Genomic DNA, 20,372 nt, shown 5'->3' with positions numbered 1-20,372 from the left:
GGACACCATAATGCACCACAGGACAGATAATACATAAATTATAAAGGGGAAGTGATGGAAGAAAAGAGGTTTTTTTACACAGAAACAAAACTAGAACTATTTGAAGTGCATTAGAAAGGCCTTTTACTCAATTGCAGTGCTTTCTATGCTAGGGTTGCGATACAATTGGAAAAGCGTGGGAACGCAGGCTCTGTTTCTGCCTGTACTGCTGTTTATTTATGGATAAATCAGGCTCCAGCACTTTCACAGGCTTTCATGTCCTATGAACCTTAAATTTTTCATTTTTAACTTCTAAAACAATAAAGAAGCACTGAAACCTGCTGGCTTGAGGAGAAATATTTCTGATGAAAAAGAAATAAATCACCACCTCTCTTGGCCTACAGCTTGTTCCTCTCAGCTACAGACCATTTTACCTCACACACTAGTCGGCCAACTACCTACATCTGGCTCATCTCCACATCATGTAAATGTACCAGCTTATTAATTTTATTAAGAGACTAATAAAACAATTTATAAAGATACTCAAAATGTCTTCATTTTAAATGAGTCTCTCGGATCTTGTTAATTGTACCCAAGCTGTAAAGTTTCCTTGTAGTTCTGCAGTAATGAGGCCAGAGCACCCGTTTTCCCTGGGTGACTCTCAGCTGTGCAGAGGAAGCACGTAAAAACTTAAAACCTCATAAGCCTGGAGGAGAATAATGGTATGACCCAATATTTACATAGCAGCATATGTGAGGGCACTGAATACTTTGGTAATTTTTTTTTTTTTTAAACAGAAATGTACGGTCCTAACAAGAAAATATAGTTATAGATTGAAAAATGTCAAAATTTTGTCCTTCGAAGTATGCGCTGAATCATCAGAATAGCAGAATAGTGGTTCTTGTAATCACTACTCCAGCCAGAATTCTGTCAATGAATTAGTAATTACAGGCTAGAGGATATTAACTACAAAATTAAGCACTCTTGGGTGCTGCCTCACTGAAAGGAAAACTCAGGTAATAAGAGTCCATCAGGAATTTGCTATTTTCTGTTGTAGATTTATTATGTTAGCTAGAGGAGCTGCCCTCAATGCCCTGAACATTAAAATGGTTACTAGACCACCACTTGAATAAATTAGTAGCACTTCCAGCATTCAAAAACTCTTACCTGCAGTTTTATGTCCACTTTTAATATTCAGACTCCCACTGAGGTTTGATAAAGAGACCAACAAACAAGGTTTACTGGGATGTGGGATGGTTTCCATGGAAGCGACCATTTGAACAGTGTGAATGGAAATTTTCTGGAAGCAGGAAAGGGCTCGCCACAAGTTTTCTTGCACTGAGGCCTTTTGTGCAGCACTGGTGTGTGATGCAGGTAGCAAATCCTTTGTACTGGGGCGTTTGGTTATCAAAGCAACATCCTCATCTGGAAGACCACCAGCTGATGCGGCAGCCTCCTTCCTGGGCTCATTATCATTTGTGGTTATGATTTTCTTCAAAAACTGGTTTATTTGATCAAGTCTGGCAAAACTAAGATTTGCTTTCAAGGGCTTTGATATGTCCACATTTATGTCAGCTGTAGGAGAGAATTAGAGAAAGAAAAATGAGAAGATATAGTGTAATTATTCAAGCAAAGTAAAATATTAGGCCTCTCATGGAGATAATTTCACTTTTATCATTTTTTCATCAGAAATAATGAATCAATGGTAAAACACAATGAAGCAACATTTTTAGGAATAAATCTGAATTACAACATCATGAAAAGTACTATAAGAAATCTTCATTATATACAGTTTTAAAGGAAGAAACATGTCACAAAGCTGAACTTCTTTTCCTTGTTTCTTCCCAGGGATCAACAGAACCATCTGAAAGACACTTTATTTGAGTGTGTAGGAGGGTAAATACATTAGTCCTTTGTGTCAGAATGAAAATATACTTCACATACTCTTGAGTTTTACATCTAGTAGAACTATTTGACTTAACTCCAAAGCCAACAGCAAACATTTTCAACACATTTAAATGAGTGAATAACATGTATATTCTGTTGTTTCCTACACAGCTAATATGCAGCATTCTTTAATGCTTTTTCAAGATGAAACGTGAAACAAAAAGCAAATATAAAACCCATTTACATTTCTTTATTTACATTTCTTTGTTTTTCAAGGAGGCTGGAATAACCTAGCATTTTTAAGATGTTCTTTGACTCCTTTGTAAAGCATTTTGGTACTTTCCAGACTGCTAAAAGTCTCATGTAATTTTTAGAAATCACAATTAATATGAACAACATTGACAACAGTGATATTTTAGTAGCTGAAATGCTGTAATTACCAGTATTATTTCACAGATAGGAACCAGGATTTTATGGTTGTTGAAAGTTATTTCTGTGCTGCTATCTGCCTTTTTATCAGTACATTACACTTCATTACAGAAATCCAGCTTTCATTTAGTCTTAAAACATTTTCATCTCAAATTCAGCTTTCACGCAGTAATGAGACAGCTACCCTGGGGAGAGGGACAAGTTTGTTTTTCACTTTGCTGTTTGATTCCTACTGACCAACTCCCAAGAACCAAAAATTATTAAAATACTGTTCAATGTTCAGAGAAAACAGCAGTACTTAGTTTCAAATTTCATTACAAATACATATAGGAAACACTGTTTATTGAATGTTTTACACAGATTAATGAATATTTCACCAAAATTAGGACCTAGTACAGGATCATGTTCTACTCTTTGCACTGATACAAACTGATCACCTTGACTCTCCCATTCTTCAGTGAAATCACAGGTTTTTACAACAGCATTGGGCTGCAGGAACAGAGCTTAAGAGCTGCTCTTAAGCATGGGCTTACACTGACTTCAAAGAGGTCCAGGCAAATCACTGGGCACTTTTCTGAACCTCAAAAATATCTGGGGATTCTAAATTTCAGTTAGATGATTTGGTATCTGAATAGATAGGTCTCTAAATTATAAAGCAGCACTTCTTATACAAAGATAATGTAAGATTTGTTATACCTGAATTTAAAAACCCAAAACAGTCTTAGAAAAAAGTCTGCAGCATTCCACAAGCTACAGCTAACTGAAATTTAAGACTGAAAAGCTATTTTAATTGCACCTTATAATTTTAAATGATAGTTTTATAAAAATATTTTATCTTTTTTGAAGTGTCCCACACTGAATTAGAAACTGTGGCAAAACACTAGCTAACATGTGGGCCTAGTAGAAAGGCAAGTATCAAAGATAGGAAGCTGGACATCAGAAGACAGCAAGATTTTTAGACATCCAAAAGCGCACATGATCAATTTGGAAGATTTTTCCAAATACTTATGTACCGATATTTACAACTAAGATCAAGTGAAGAAAAATGCTGTAACACGTTTGAAAATCTCTCCACTCTTCTTAGCACTAAAGAACATGCCAAGACTCACCTAGCCTTTTTGCACACATCATTGGTCCTCTCCTCTTGAATGGAGAAAGGAGACAAATGAAGAAAGCAGAGAGCTATGTGACATTACCGTATTAATTTGCCTATGATAGTCAAATTGAAAGGAATGTTATTCTAATGAAATGTTTAAAAAACAAACAAACAAAAATGAGCAGCATTTTTAAAATTACCAAAGTTTGAAATCAGATTCATACTAGGATTTGTGTTTCTGCATTGCTCAGGCAACTTCAAAACAAGTTCCTTTTGGACTTAATTTTGTCCATGAGTGATGTAGTAATAAAGGAGTAAAATAGAAAAAATGTTCTTGGGTTTGCTACACAACTAAGTTTGCAAGTTAGCAAATAAGGAAAGCACCCTTCCTGCTTGGTGTGACAACTTTCACATCTGCCTGCTTTGTCAAAGGCAAAGCAGTGTTTTATCACTGCTATTAGTCACTTGTTTTCACAAGCACTGTGCTCATCCAAGAGAGCAATAAAAAAAAATGAACACTAGGACACCAGAGAAATGCAAAAGACTTCCCTGTTTTCTTTTTGGAAACTGCATGTGTCACACAGAAATATGTTGTCATGACTGATAACTTGACAAAGGTTTGTATTAAATTATTGTTATCCAGTGAATCAGCCTGGACTGAAGGTGATAGCAGCCAAAATAGTAATTGCAGAAAATGTAGCTCTGGAACCTTTACTGCAATATTTTTATTATCTCATAATGAAATAGGTTATTTTTACAACTGGGGAAAGATTATGTAAGAAGACTCTTAGGCATTTTAAGTAAAACATTTGAAACATAAAAATCTAATTGAGTAGTCAACATGTTTTCAGTCTTTGTGCTGTTTTACACTTTACACTTAGCACTGTAAAAGAAACTTTAAGATTCCTCCAAAGAAACCATATATAAGTGATGGACAGTAAACTGATGAAATATGAAGAGCAATTTGTAGCACCTGATGAAGACAGATGCTCAGCAGCTTCTCCAGTCACTCAAAATGGGCTAAAAAGAGGTCACCTAGATGCAGCCGGAATAAAATTTCCAGGATGAAAAATCCAAGCATAATAGTCTTCTTACATGGTTTTAAACACCTTGGGAAGCACAACACACCACACTGTACAAGTTCTGTACTGGCAGGAAGTCAGGTTCTTATAATTCAAACAACTCTTTGAATTGCCCAAAATTACACCAGAATCAGGACAGGGCAAAAAGTAGCTCAAAGCCACCTTCAAATCCTCAATTACATCAGTCTCTCCTTTGTCTACTACTGCCTTGCTATCACAATTATACCCCAATACTTTCTTTAGATTTAAGAAATAATAATAGCAGTAAATTATTTTGCCAGGTGTTATGTATTTCTAGCAAATGAAGAATAAAGAAATTACTGTGCTTGTAAATACATTGCATTCAACTGAGTTATTACTAGTTATCTTTAAATCAGACTGAACTGGATGATAACAAAGCAGTATCTTTTTTATTACAGTGTAGCATTTGAGTGCAGGATTTGAATTGTTCTTTCTCTCTCTCTCTTTCTTCACTACATCTCTTTAGATTACACAATAAATCCATGTCTGTCAATTACTAATTTCTAATTACCCTTCACAACTTTCTGAACAGCTACTAGGAAACAGAATGATGAAATAACTATTGAGTTAAAAGGGGATTAGATAAATATAAATAAATTACACTTATTTTATGCTCCCACCACACCAGGAGATGACTTAACAGAGAAAGGAAAAGAATCACGTTGCAATAATGAAATCAGAGAGGGAATTAGGTCCCAGAGGCGATTCTATGGAGTTTATGTTAATGTACACCTTGTGGGGGACCAAAAATCAACTGGAATAGTTTCCTGAAAACTGTTTCCAGCTATTTTCTCATTTAAAAAGTTCCAACTTCACTTGACCCATTAGTCATCATATTACTTACATTTATTATGTATTTTGAAATCTATTACAAAAAACCCAATGGATTCAATATGGCCAGTTTGAACAAAATCATAACATCTATAAAAGAAAACCTATAAGCTGCACTCTGAAATGTCTGTCTGAAACAATTTCTGTCTTTGTCATTTTATTACTTAGAGCTTCAGATAAAAAAAAAAATCAGGGTTATGAGCATGTTACCCTTGTTCTCCATAACATTCAGATTTGTACTGTGAAGATATAATTTTATTCTGTGAACCTGGGATAATGATAATACTCAAAAGGATTTTTAATTTGGTGGGCTAAGGATGAAAAAGTAACACAGAAATAACAGGACTCCTACCAAGTTCCTTTAGGTCAATCCCAGCTCTTACTGAAGTCTGTGGGCTTATTCTAATGTGTGCCATAACCTAATGTACACCAGGTTACTATTTCTATGACTAATAAACTACCAAAGAATACTCTTAATCTGAAAAATCAGAAAGTAAACTCCATGAAAATTATTTATAAGCTTTATTTATAAGACTGGGATCTTTTCACAGACTATGAGAACTGTTGAACTGAGAGAGAAAAAAATATGGCATTTTCCAAGAATTTGTTCACTTCTCATACTGCAGTGGATCTTTTATTTCTCATAGCTCATACAGAAAAGGCCAGGTCTTTCTCCCTCCAGTTGGACATGGATACTGCTCTCCCCTACCCCAAGGAGGCTGTAAAATATTAAACATCTTAATAAATAGTACTGCTATAGAAGAAATTACTATTTGCCCTGAATTCTTAGGAGGATTGCATTTTATAGGCCTAAACAGGAGAGAAGCAGAAAACAGGCATGCAACATTTTTCTGTCAGTAATATTCTTTCTCTGGGAACCACCCATTCCAATGCAGGGAGTTTAAAACAGAGGAAATCTGAGGAAGGTAAAGGTAATCTTGAGCCCTGATTCTGATTTGGAGTCAGGGTGGCCCTTCAGCAACAGGAAAATAGCTGAATTGCAAAAATTAAATTTATAAAAATAGGAAAGAGAGAGACATGTAAAGAAAAGACTAACTGTACTGTTCTCAATTGTTCCTGGTCAGGCATCAAAAGAGAGACAAATTAAAATAAATTGAAAAGCAAGAAGAATCCAAATGAATTGTTTTTATCCTCTAATTCATCATTCCCAATTTGGATCAAGGGAGAAGAAGGAAGAAATTTGAGACAAGGCTTCAGAGGCCATCTGCAGTCCATCTTGTATTCTGCTTCTGTGAGACAGATGCCAATTAGTCTGGAAGAGGCTGGTAGGCACTGCTCAGTATTTCTACCTACTGGTCTCCATGTGGTGCAGCCCCACACACGCAGCTCTTTAAGGCCAATATGGCAAACTACAGCCTTTAGGGAGCTTAATCAGCTCCAGCCACGCGGGGTGTGTTCCACAGCAGTAACAACTCCACCTCCACGACACAGTTTGTTATTGACAGTACATGAAAGTGACATCAAGACATTAAAAGCTCTAGCTAGTCAGTGCCTGGGTTTGAGATCTTAGACAAGGCTGAGTGATGTAATTCTATTGATTTTTTTAAAAATTGTCACAATTGAACGAAAAATTAATTGAAGGTCGAGAAGACCAAAGATACCATTGTGGGCAATGGTTCTTCTTCCCCACATAAGTCTAAACAACCATTAATAAAGGATGTTGACTGAAATTCAGCAACTGTACAGCTACCAAATACACTACAAAAGAGTGTCAAGGGTTGGGTAGCAAGCCCAAAAACTATCATGGGGGCACTGGGAAGCAAACACTAGCTAAGGGAAACACTAACTCTCAACAGAGAGTCAGGGAAGCTGAAGCATGGTACGGTGAGATGAAATAAATTGTTCCAGGTCACAGAGCATGTTTTTGGTAAAGAACCCATAAATACTAACTCTCTATTATCTGCTTAGTTGCTGAACAACAGATCTGCATTAAGACTTACAAAGAGAGTTTCAGAAAATTGACCAAATGTTTGAAATAAGTTTTAAGAGAATGCCAATACACTGAAAAAGACACGAAGTAAATATTTTCCAACTTATCCATGTGGCTTCAGTGTGTAGTTTTCATTTTTAGGACCTTAGGCATTTAAGAAACTAAATTTAAGTGTTGTCAATACTGTTTTTAGAAATGTACTTTGATAATTTTATGCATTATTACACTGATATTACAGACAATAGATGTGTCAAAACCAAAGCAATACCTACAGGCTGGTACACCTGTTTGGAATATTTCTCTTCGCCCTCTTAATCAAATAAATATAATTTCATGGCTACAGTGTCAATGCTTTAAAAACTTGTTTGTAAAAGAGCAAAGGAAAAAAAACCCTACTAAAAAGCTCAGAAGTTTTGCAAATGACCCAGAGTTAATTAGAAAAGTCTGCACCCTGGCTAGTTCCCCTTCTCACATGTCAGCTCTCATTAAATCAAAAAATTCTCATTTCAAAGTTAACAAACACCATGGTTAACAAAACTGTTAAACTGGGATCAAGTGGGCACATTCCTAGGTTTATATATGATGTCATGCTAAGCAGCCCACAGCTGAACTTGCAAGTAGTATGAATGATTTTTCAATATATTAACTATCTGATCTAATGCTAATTTTCTCTCTATAGGCTAACTGTGCTGGGAACAGGTGGCCCTGCTTTCAATTACGGAGGGCTAACATGCCAGTGTGAGGCCTGGATTAGTTCACCTTCTCACAGGGAATTTGCCTCGGTTGGGAATGGATTTATTATGGCTTCACACATGGAACGGAGCTCATGTCAGCTGAGGGCAGTGATACATCATATGATTCAAATTAACCTGCTGTGGACTGTTCCGCGGGGCTGATATTGTGTATTAAAATGACGACATTTTTAAAACAGCTTGAAAGAAACCAGGATTGCTGAAGTGCAATGGTTCCAATTTGTTCCAACTAATCTATCACCTGCTGGAGATATTATTCTAGTGGGTTTCTGGTAGCTGCTATTTTCCAGGTTTCTCCAAACGACTGACCTTGCTAATGGATACAATTGTTGCCTTTGCAAACTAGGAGGGTGGAAAGCAGAGAGAGTGCTGTGGTGCAGTTTTGTTTGTTGCTTTTAATGCATAAACTTGGATCCAGTGCTGTGCCTCCTATGGTGTTCAACCATATCAGGGAGGGACTGGCAGGAAAGAACAGCCCCCCTCAACTTCCCCAGTTCTTATTTTATCTTTCAGTGGGAAGCAGTATTTCTTAGTTTGTCTGGATAGTTCCTAGTTCTGTAGATACTCTTTCAAAAGGTGAAGTAGGAAGGACAGCAGTTAATTCACACCTTATTTAACGTCTCTCAAGAAACTGCTGGGGGAAGAGGACTTTGGAATAAAACATCTATATTGTCCACGTATAACTATTTTAAGGAATTTGTATGAAGCTGCACCTGATAAACGTTTTGTACCATTTGCTGAAAGAAGACATCAAAAGAACAGCTTTTATAGCTAAGAAAGCCCAGTTGATTAAAAAAAAAATTCCAAAGGACAGGCTAGAAGGTAAACATAATAACTTTTCAAAATCTCTTAAAGCAAGATGGTCATATTTGTTCCTCACCTAATGAATAATATCTAATGCTGAAGCAATAAATAGTTCACTTATATGTATTAGACAAGAATTAGATGTACAATCCAGTGAGAGGCTGAATATAAAAGAGAGAGGGTCATGTAAACTGATGTAGATGGAATTTAAAAAATTTTAAATAATTAGTTACTGTTGAAAAAGAAAGAATAGTCCTTTAATACATTGTGGGGTTAAAGTTGAGGTCTGTTCCCACAGGCCTGATGATGAATGCTTATTTCTTCTAGGATCCTATTACCTTAAATCTGGAAGAAATATCATTTTTCTTTAGTTGCCAAAAATGTACAAAATAATCAACTCATGTGGCAAGAAGTGCATTAATGTATCCTGTTATTCTCATTTAATTAGTGGTTTCCAAGTTTAGCTACTTGCTGTAGTTTTTTGATCTCCGAGCTAATGCGGACTGACAACCTGGTTTCCTGTGTGGTGAAACCATACAATTTTTCTATGGAACACTATCTACTTACCTACTTCAGCTGACAAACTATTTACAAGGAGCATTGGTTTTATCTAACACAGCAAACATTGGGAAACACTTGCAGACTTTGTTTTTTAACTGCTTGCATAGTAGCTTGCATCTTAAGGCACAGACATGTTTGATTTTTGTATTTGAAATTTAACTTCAGCACACCAACAACCTATTTTGCAAGAAAAATGCCATTACAATTAAACCACTGACCTCTGAGCACTTAAAATCTAGGCAGAGAATCGTATAGTTATCATAACTGCTACATTCAGATTTTTGTCTGCGAAGGCACAGCTTTTAAAAATGTAATGACTTTTCAGAATAGCAGATCAGCTGTACCCAATAGATAGTGCCTACTACTGCATCCTATGCATTTTAATAATTTACTTACTGCAGTTAAAAATGCATATACATAAACGAATATGAAAATGCTCAGTAGGCCCTCAGAAAAGATGCCAGTCAGTAGCAGCTTTACTTGTCAAAAAGAGTTCACCTAAAAAGGGTGGCCTTTGAGGCCTACAGCATAAGCCTACTCCAGCAGTGCATTTATTTATTCAATTTATTAACTGCGGCATCTCCCATCACAAATATAGTTTGTCTGGTGACCTTACAAGAGCTCTCAGGAGTTTTGCTGAGGTTCTTGTCCTCAATAAACACACTCCAGCTTAGTTAGGATCTGGTGATGCAGACACTTTCTCCAGGCCTGCTGACGGCCAAGCTACCTCACCCTGGAAGAAGTTGTGGTTGGAGGACTTTCCCCCTAGGAGAGTTAGTAACTTATTTTCCAGTAGCCTGCTGAGGAGCTGTCAAGCTTTCATAACTCTTTGCATGTGCTGTTCTGATGCAATCACAGGCGGAAAGCGCCTTCCATTACTCATGCAATGAAACCTCCAGCCCCTAAGGAAGGCTTCTTGGTAAAGGTTAGTTTATTTGAAGAGGATCTCATAATGGCAACAGCTGAGGTCAGAAAAATCTGCAAAGGAATGCAGAGCTGTTTTGTTATATTACACTGGCAAAAAACTTCATTAAAATTCACAGTAATTACTGTTGAGTCATGTGTAATGATAGGTCCAATTAGCAGCAAAAAGATGACTAAAAAAGCACTTTTTGGCTACGAGGAAATCTCTGACTTTTTATATGCTTTGAGAGAATAAATAGACTGAAGTTTATGATGCATTAATTTATTTTTTTTTTCAGTTCCCTATTTAGCGAAATACCACAGAGGGAAGAGATGTAACACCAATGGCGATCTGACTGAATTTTTGAGAATGGGGTAGACACTTAGACTGCTTGAATACACATAGCAACTTCCTTGTTTGCTAGTTTAGTTAGAAGTCTGTCCTAATGACAGGAGAGCGTCAGGAAAACACCTTCAGATATGTAATAAATTAAATTTAAGGCTGTGCCAGGAAACCACAGTGAGAACCTTGAGAAAAGGGGAATGCACAAATGAGATGGGAATCTGCCAGATGTAGGGAGAGAGGACACAAAGAAAACCAAAAAGGATAAAAGAAAACCTATCTGGGAGCAGTGACCAAAAAATCACAGCCGTAAGAGACATTTTCCTTTTGGCTTTCCAGTGGAACTCAAAAATCCTGACTCTTGATATTCCTCTGCTTTCATCAGCTACCTAAAATGGCCACTGATAGTAGGTGTCTCTACCCCTCTTGTGCTGGTCATGATTAGAATTAAAATCTACTCTTATTATCAATTAACTCTTTAGTTCAAATGGCAGTTAAACCTACTGTAGGTGTGAAGGTTCAAAGACCTATTAATGAAGTGAAACAGGGATCAATATAACTAAAGCTCTACATTGTGAGCTGGTTTTAAAATCTTCTCTTTAAATAATGCTTTTAAGGCAGCAGAGAAAACCAAAAAAGGGGCAATGACGAGGCTGTTCACATACTTTATTCTTTATCAAGACTCATGCCTGCCTGCCTGCAAAAATGGATTTTCAAGTTTCTTCACCACAGTGTTTCTCATCAGTGGGTAAATACATATGTCTCATTTTCTGATTGTTCCATTTGATATCCTGGGGTCTGATACACAGAAGCGATTACTGCTTCACCCAAAGATAACATGAACATTGTTTCCAACATATACATTTCTATAAAGTACCTTGGAAAACCAAACTGTGTGTTTTAAATTGGTAACCTTAATATTATGAGGAAACCTTTGATTTTGCTGTGCCAGTTGCCTTCCTTGAAATGGCATGGCCATACTGCTCCACCATCCATGGGAGGGTTGTGCAGGCAAATTAGTATTTCTGTAGTGCTTGGATCCTAAAGAAGTAAGCAACGCAGAAGATTTAAGTAATTCTGCTGCAGAGCCAGGTTTAGATAGTGTGCTGTAAGACTGGATGAACAGGTAACTGAATGAATAGGAAAACACAGTACTGAAAAGTTACTCACTAAATGACTGATAACAGCTCATTCCCTCCACTGAGTGAAGTAAGGATATGTGGAGGAAAAAAGTTACACAATTCAACAAACTATAAACTATTATTTAATTAATTATGATGGCACAGATACCTGTAAATGTATTTCTAACTTTTAATACAACCTCAACTATATTCTATGCAGTCATTAGTTTTATATACATAATTCACTAAAGAGAGAATGGATGACATACTTCAATTTGCAGGAGCTTCTGACACGCTAGGAGTGAAACTTCAAGTCACATTATTTTAAGTAAATGCTAATAAACCTTCATACTACACCACTTACATTCTGCAATAATTAAAGAAACACAGTATCACTATTTATTAAATTTTACAGTATCAACACTTTAGATGGTAAGAATTTGCAATGTCAGGTATCCAGATTCCAAGGAGCCCAGGAGAAGGCAGCTCATAGAAATCTTTAGAAACATTTAAAAAAGTCATCTTTCATAAACATAACTGTAATAAAATTTTGCTTGTTCTAGGGCTAGAAGCAGGTAGGTTTCACTCCATTGGAAATTGGCCAGTCTTAGCCTTCTTGAGGAGTAAAATATCTAAACTTACCTTAGGAAGAAAATAAATAACTAGACCTTAAGTCTATGACTGGTCCTGGACCAACCGTTCCTCAACTTTGATTTCAGTTCAGGGTACTTGATGGAGGAAAATTTTGCATTAATTAGCAAGGAATACAACATTTTTCTGATGATCTAATGTTTGTGTCTATGTGTACTTATCTACAAATAGATTATGTTAGAAAACAGAGATTAAAGTGCAAAGCGTACCTGGTCCATTAAGGAAGTCTTTAATTTGCACGGTCACAAGAGGAGGTGGAATACCACTTTTAGCATCTACCTCTCCTGCTACTGTCTGCAACCAAATCTTGCAATAATCCAGAGCTTCTGGTAGAGTCTTCCCAGGATCTACAGGTGATAACGATCATAGTCATTAATGAATATTATATATAGCAAAAGACTACATACAAAATTGCTTACATTAAATTTAAAAGTTTAAAAAGTAACACAGTAAATACTCCTAATATTACTGTTATACATAGCATTTGTGCCTAGAGACAGATGCAAGTGTATACAAATATATGTATACACAGGCAAGAGAGCAAAACTGTAATTACACAAAATTTACAAAACTTGCAAAAATAGCAAGTAAAACATAGGTGAAAAGACTTCAGTTACCAGAAGATGACTTTAAATAGCAGACAGTTTTAGCTTTAACTATTATGACATTTAAGGCAACCTTAAGAGAATCTGTCTCAAACATGCTACTTTTATATTGTATTTTCATTGCCAGGTAGTGAAAATAATAAGGGAAAGATAAACGACAAAAGGCTAAAAGACCAGAATATTACCAGATCTCAGGAATAGAGCATAATGACAACATGGTTATATCATTCTCTTCAGAGCTTCACTCAATAGCTAATCAGTAGCTGTTCTTGCATACCTCCTTGAATTGTATTACATTGATCAGTTTATAATATTACAATAGCATACTAAAATAAATTTCCTCCAAGTTCCTCCTATTCTTGTCTTCATTTTCTGCATTTCACAAATGGCAAAAAAGTACCATAAAAAGGTTTTTTAATTTTCAGCAACTCATGACCTTCATTATAAAAATCCTCAATTCTGGCTCTACAGGTCTTAAGTTCTAGATAATTAATCGATTTATCATCAAGACTGCTATGTTAATTACTGAATATCTGCCTCATTCTTAATGGTTTAAGATTTTCTTGATGTTATTCTCCTCATGTTTAGTCAATTAAAAACTGTTATAATGGCTTTGAGTTTTACTGAAAGGATTCCTTTCAAGAACAGTATTTACATACCCACTATTACAGTCAACATATGGTATCGTGGTATCACAGTCATATGTGGACTCGGTATATAAAGCCAGCTTTGGAATTTGCATTTCTTGACCTTATCATGTGATTTATATAAAACTTGGCACATATGAACCCTTATGTGATTTCAAAGAACCTACTGAATCCAATTGATCATGACTTTAGATCTATACGGAAAAGATCAAAAGTTAGCACATTCTTCTGTTTTTATTTGATCAATTTTCAGGCAATGACTTTACAGCAGTATTTGTACTGCACGGCATATACATTACAGGCTTTCCCTCCCTTTATTCCTGCCATACATTTATGAAGTCAGCTCTCAACAGTTATTTAAGAGCTGTAACTGCATACAACAGATTAGCGTATTTCCCATGTGAATTTCTAAATTTTTCTGGTTCTTAGCCCTTTCCTTTAATTACATAAACCAGAATGGCATGGCTTTTCTATAGTAACTGCTTTTTCTATAGTAACTCACTTTTCTATAGCAACTACTTTAGGAAATATCTTGCTGTCTGTGTCTGTAGTTCGCCTAGTATACTGAAAACAATAAAAAAATCTTTATCACCAAACTACACATTTTCCAAAATACAGTTTTGTAGTTGTTCTGAACAAAGATGTTGTCTCTGACTTGGATCTATACTATAATATCTTTCTTTGTGCTAGTAAATAAGCAACATACTAATGTATTTAAAAAAACATAGTGGAAAGCATTGTAAAAGAACATTGTGCAATGAACATCACTGAAAAAAATTAAACTGATCTCAAAGTTATCTGTCCTTCAGAAGTATTAGTATGAACATTGAAGTGTACTAATACGAGGCAAAATGTTGCAATATGCCATTATTTTGTCTCATTTCTGTAAGATACCATCACATACTGTATACAGCAACCTAGAAAATCCACTGGCTTCTCAGAAAATCCAGTAAACTTAGTGAAATATTTCTTCTGAAGAATACATTTACAGGTATTCCTATTATCCTAAGATGTGCTTATGTTATTAAATACCTAATAATTATTTCAAAGTTGTAGCTGCTTAAAGATGAAAATACCTCTGATGAAATGAACTTACACAGCAGAAATTCCTTACGTGACACAATACATTAGTTATACAAACACTGCCCTCAGGGCACTAGAAATTTCAGCACATAAGCACAGAATTATAAAAAAATAATAAAGGAAACATGGGGGTCTCAGGAGATTATTTTGCTCAGTCATGCTTCTTCCAAGGAGTGCAGCACTGTCACCTCTTTATTACCTGGGGCACTGCAGGGCTGGGATACATGAAAAATGAGAGGGACTCCAGAACTTACAAATTATGACCACAACACAAAGAAACCTCAATGCACAAAATTAGCCTGCATCTAACAAAACATACTATTTTTAATCCAGCACTTTCTGATTTCAAGCTACCTTTTTTTTTTTTTTTTTTTTAATGTGAAACTCTATGGACAACTGAGCTAATGCTGGAAGCAGGACAGTTGCATTAACACAATATTGCATCAGAGACAATAATCCCAAAGAGCCATTCAATAAACTCGTTTGAGTGCTTTGAAACCCACAGCATATGGTTAATTTGGAACCTGGGTTACAGACTTGACTGTACACCTGAATGTGCCAGATAAGGATCAATAAATAAGTTTTTACATAAAGAGAAGAAAGTTAAAATCCTGAGGTTTCAAAACTGGTGTATATCTCAGAAACCTGAAGGGAACTCCAAGTAGGAGCTATAAAATGTAACTAGGCAGGACAAATTCATTTATATCAAAGGTCAAAAGACTGGAGTATGTGTGTCTTTATTAAAATATATTCCAATGTAGAAAACAGAATATGCTTTTTCATAGGATTAAGGATCAGGAAAGGCATTAAAAAAAAAATAATCTATCAATCAATCCCTATGCCAAGGCATAAGAATAGCCAGAGAAGCAATCAAATGGAAAAGAGAAAATTTAGGCTGAAATGTGAGGAATTGCTGATGGGGAGAGCTGTTAGAAGAAGGACTCTTCTCCCTCAAGGAAATCATGGAAACATTCAGAATGTTTAAAAATACACTTGACAGAACACTATAAAATATACAATAGGGAACAATTATGCATCAGCAGGGAACCGGTCTGAATAATGTATTATAATAGGTCATTTCCATTTCCATTTTCTATGATTCTCCCAAAAATCAACACTTAAATTTGCAGTTATTTGTATAAAGAAAATGCTGGAGGAAACCCAAGGGATGCATATGTAAGTAAAAGGAGAGGCTAGAATTACTCTGCAGCAAGCCAAGAGAGAGAAAAGAAAGGCTTGAGAAGGGAAGAGCAGTGAAGACGGCCAGAAATTCTATCCTCTACACCATGTGAAAAATTTGTCTGTGGCAGCAAAAGAAAAATGGTAATATAATTATCACAGACTGACAATCAAGACTGCAATTTAAAATCTGTAAGCCTGAGAAGCTGTGAGGCCTTCTTGTTGAAGGCCTCATACAAGTCCACATTTTCCCCTTTTCTTTTCTAGAAAAAAAATATCTCTGGCTATTTTTGAATCCACCCAAACATCCAAAGTCACTTACAGTCTTGCTAAGGTCCACACCTCAACTCCAAACTTCATTTGATTTGAATCCTGAAGCTTTTGATTTCACCTGCTCCCCACTCATTCTCACTTAAGAGCAGACAGAAACCTCTGAACTTCCAATGACAAAGGGAGGTGAGGGGAAAGGGTGGGAGGAGGATAGAATACTTTAATTCTTCAAACCGTGTATTTGTTCCAGTTTGTAGCTGAATACCAGGGCAGCTCAGCAGGCACAGCCTGCGGGGGGCTTTAAGGGTGGGGGGTGTCAGTGATCCCCAGCCCCCCAGCAGCGGCCAGGCAGGGGCCAGGCTACCGCGCGTGTGCGCGGGACGGCAGCTTGGCCTGCTCAGCTGGAACTTTACCCTGAGCTTTGCAACGCACTTTTATTTCAATGGATGAATCATATTTTGGTCTGCAGTCAATTTTAGAAGCCAGTACAATGCTGAAATCATCTCTGCATTTCAAAACTCTGAAGTGGAACGTTTGGTCTTGTTTTAAAAATGGTTTCCATTGGAATTTAAAGAACACTAGTGGGAAAACATTTCTACTAGCGTACTCACAAGTGCTGTGTCAGGAAGTTAAAAAATGAGCACTTACAGTCACCTGAGGAATGTACATCCCCAGGCCAGCTTGTCTTTACGGGTGGGGGCTGCAACCCCCAGCCACGTCCATGGATGCAGATGTACTGGACAACAAATATACTCAGAGGGGAACAGGTGACACTTGAGCAGAACTCCCTCAACGCTATCCTAGAAAAGAGCCTTAAAACCTCTCTCTGCCTTGTAGGAAGCACAGGCTGACAGAGAGACAGTGAATCAGACTTCCTGCTAGAGCCAGCCTGCACTGCTCTCCACACAGCCCGGGCTTTCCATTAGATCAGAGGTTACATGTGGTCTTAGCTACTGCATCTGCTCCTCATGGACCCCCTGCCATCAAAGGCGTGGGTGTAAAAAAAAAATAATTAAAAAAATCAAGAATAATTCTCGATGGCCTCAAAATGCCTGCTTTTTGAAAATGCTTTGTTGGTGGAAGCTGAAAAAATTCCATGCATAACAGGTATTTACTGAGAAATTTCTCTCCCTTAAAATGAACAAGCACCACAAGCCTCCTCTTTGAAAGTAAACAAACAAATAAATAGAAAAAAGATTTTTCAAGAATGCCCAGAGCACAGTGCTCAGGAAATGAGGCAATTTTGTGTCTGGATTACATTACCTGTAACAAAGCAAATAAAGATTTAAGAAAATATTTATAAAAGTTGCTTATGAGATTACATTAAAAACAACTGCACCCACTTTTATTTAAGTGGAAATGGCCAATGCCCTGTTGGCAAAAACTGATGGGTAGCAGATGCCTTTTTGTTAAATGTAGGATGAGCAATGAATAAAAAAGCTTATTTTATAGTATCTTTCAAGCCATTTATATCAAATCTTACAAGTAAAGTCAGGAATCAGCTAGCTTTTTAACAGCACTTGTTAAGAAGTTAATATTTATTTCATTATTTTATTTACTTTGATTTGAAGTTCGTATACCTAGCAGTAGCATAACTACAATCAAGCTGTACAATTACAAAAATAATTTAAACCACAAATGAAGCAGTTTAGCACAACCACAATAAAACTGAGCTAACAATTTAATAACCTAATAAGTCTCCTCCTCTTACAAACTGACTTGCCAGTGGACTTGGCTGGAGAGAAGGACTGAGGAAATTGAAAGCATAACCATCAGGTCTTTAGTTCCAAGGCAGACAAACACTCTCACGTACAGATAGAAATTTGCTGCTACTAACTCCTAATTAATACACTAACAATACTTAACTGTTAAACACACCATTTCCTCCTATGTTATTCTTAAGTTCTTATTTATTTCAAGTAAGCAAAAAATAATACAGCTAGTGACAGAGGAGACAAGGTCTTCGGATGAATATGGTGCTTTGGCCACTGTGCAATACCCTGTCTCACAAAAGAGAGTATTAGCTTAACGTGTAAGATCCTGAATTTTACGCTCAATTAGTCTGAAATCTTCCAAAAATAAGAACAAAACTCTTGCCCCAAATAAAATATATGTGGCTTCATGACAGTATTCAAAAACTTTATTTCTACACATGTTCAAAGCAGTGAACCATCATAAGGCAATAAGCTTAATTTTGTCACCAGCCCAGGATTAACTATTATTCTCTTTAAAATTCATGTTGGTGCAGTTTTACAGGCTAATTTCCCTATTTGATTAAAAGCTTCATGAAGCAGACTCTCATCAAAATACCTGTTAGAAGCAGTACTGAATTCTGGAGTATTCTTTTTTTACTTAGAGCTGAACAATGTATTTCTTAGAAATACACTAATGAGAGGTGAGGGATGGAAAACATAACTTGTTCCATACTACTACCAGCTTTTCTCCACCCTAAGTTTTGGGTTTTTTTTAACTAATGTCCAACAAAAAATAAGACCTTCCTAATTTCACAACAGAATTTTGTATTTACTTCTGCCTTGCAAGATTTCACAGTTGTTTCATAACTGTGTATTTTTTCTTAGAGAAAAGAGGTAAGAAATACCACAGTATTTCACAAGACCTGAATCTACTTCCAGGGAATGAGAAGTAGTCAGGTCTTCCAAATGACACAAAAAATTTATTCAGATTTTTTTTTCAAAGTGCTTTAAAACATTCCTGTATTATTCTTACGCAGTATATATGGTGCATGCACATACATAGAATCATGAGTTGAAATGGCAGTTTTTATCAGCATATTTTGGATCTAATCTACATATTTCATATATAGCTTAACTGTGTAAGCTTAACCATATTAGCCTATGAGAAACCACCCCCACAGGAGTACCAATAAAACTTAATAACAAACATTATGTGTTTTTCCTTTTGCCCAGACAAGTCTCAATTTTTTAGGCTGTAATGGCACATTATATGCCTGAGCTGCTGCTGTGCTGTTGTCTATCTCCATCATGAGATGTAATGCACACAATGTTTTCATCATGCCTGCTTGCCTAGTCCCAGTGTTCCAAAAAAATTAAGGGGGAAATGTGCTCCATCAGTTCTTACAATCTACTAAAAAATATTCATTTTATGTTTAGCTTGTGTCCTCTTCCCCATCCTACTATAGATAATAGAGAGATAGTTTCAGGTATACATACAGACTGAAGAAGAGTAGTCTTCTAGAGAGTCTAACTGGAAATACTCTTTAGCAACATTCACAGTACATTAAACCTAATTTATTAGCTTTTACCACCCTCCAGTCCTCGGTATAGAAATAAATATAGGAATATAGTTCTTATCAGTTGTACAGAGGGAGAGAAACTAACATAGTTATTTCAAATAAACTTTATATTGTTCTTCATTTGCATGATGCATCTTTTTCAGATAAAAACTGTCAGCAAATAGTCATAATGTCAAGAAAAATTGGCATGACTGATGAAATCAACTGTAGCAGCTCAGAAAATGCCATGGAAAGCTCTTGATACTGTATTATATTATATGCAATCTATAGAGTGTATATATATACACACCCATAAATATATAAGACAGTTAATGGCTACTTTCTCTCAAATATGTATGCTAGAAATGAAAAATAGAAATCTCCAAAACTAACATGTTACTGCAGTGGTATGACAACATTAATCTTGAAAGATGCAATTACAAGCACAGTCTTCCTGAACAAGAGGCAATAAAAACTTTATACTATGTATGTGGCTGTGTGAATTAGCAAGTGAATTGAAGTGTGGATTAGTTTTATTGACTTTAATACAGTTAAGATGGTGTTTTCAGGCACTAGAACTTTGGCACCCACCTTTCAAACTCTCTTGAAAAGAGCCCTACAGCTTTGGTACCAAGCACAGGATTCTGCCCAGTAAATGTGTAAGATACTACTGCCCACAAAGGCAGCAGGATGAGACCAGAAATTCTGCCTTCACATAATGTTTGGTACCTGCCTCCATACTCTTTTACCTCTGCCTGACACGGAGAAGAAAAGCCAAAAAAAAGAGAATGTCCCATGTAGGACTAGTCTTTGGTCCTCCAAGAAGGCCCTTTGGGTCTCACTGTACAACTGCTGGTGACCGAGGAGCTGTCAGGCTGTATGTTCCTACTGTCTTTATTATTTTAACTTCTTGCCATGCTTCTC

General features: G+C 36.3%; 2 protein-coding genes across 5 annotated transcripts in view; one reads left to right on the top strand and one right to left on the bottom strand.

The window, feature by feature from the left end:
* Window positions 1-20,372, top strand: part of RIDA (reactive intermediate imine deaminase A homolog) — a 959,578-nt gene that overhangs the window by 202,657 nt on the left and 736,549 nt on the right. The window lies entirely within an intron of this gene.
* VPS13B (vacuolar protein sorting 13 homolog B) overlaps window positions 1-20,372 on the bottom strand; it is a 442,966-nt gene that overhangs the window by 95,117 nt on the left and 327,477 nt on the right. For all 4 annotated transcript variants that reach the window (XM_051610148.1, XM_051610150.1, XM_051610151.1 and 1 more), the window contains 2 exons: window positions 12,621-12,758; window positions 1,147-1,554 (listed from right to left, as the gene is read on the bottom strand). In XM_051610148.1, the coding sequence (XP_051466108.1) occupies window positions 1,147-1,554; window positions 12,621-12,758 (546 nt within the window). The remainder of the gene's footprint in view (window positions 1-1,146; window positions 1,555-12,620; window positions 12,759-20,372) is intronic.

The sequence above is a fragment of the Apus apus genome, chromosome 2 (genome assembly GCF_020740795.1).
Source record: "Apus apus isolate bApuApu2 chromosome 2, bApuApu2.pri.cur, whole genome shotgun sequence".
Lineage (NCBI taxonomy): Eukaryota > Metazoa > Chordata > Aves > Apodiformes > Apodidae > Apus > Apus apus.
This window is presented reverse-complemented; position numbering and strand designations above follow the sequence as displayed.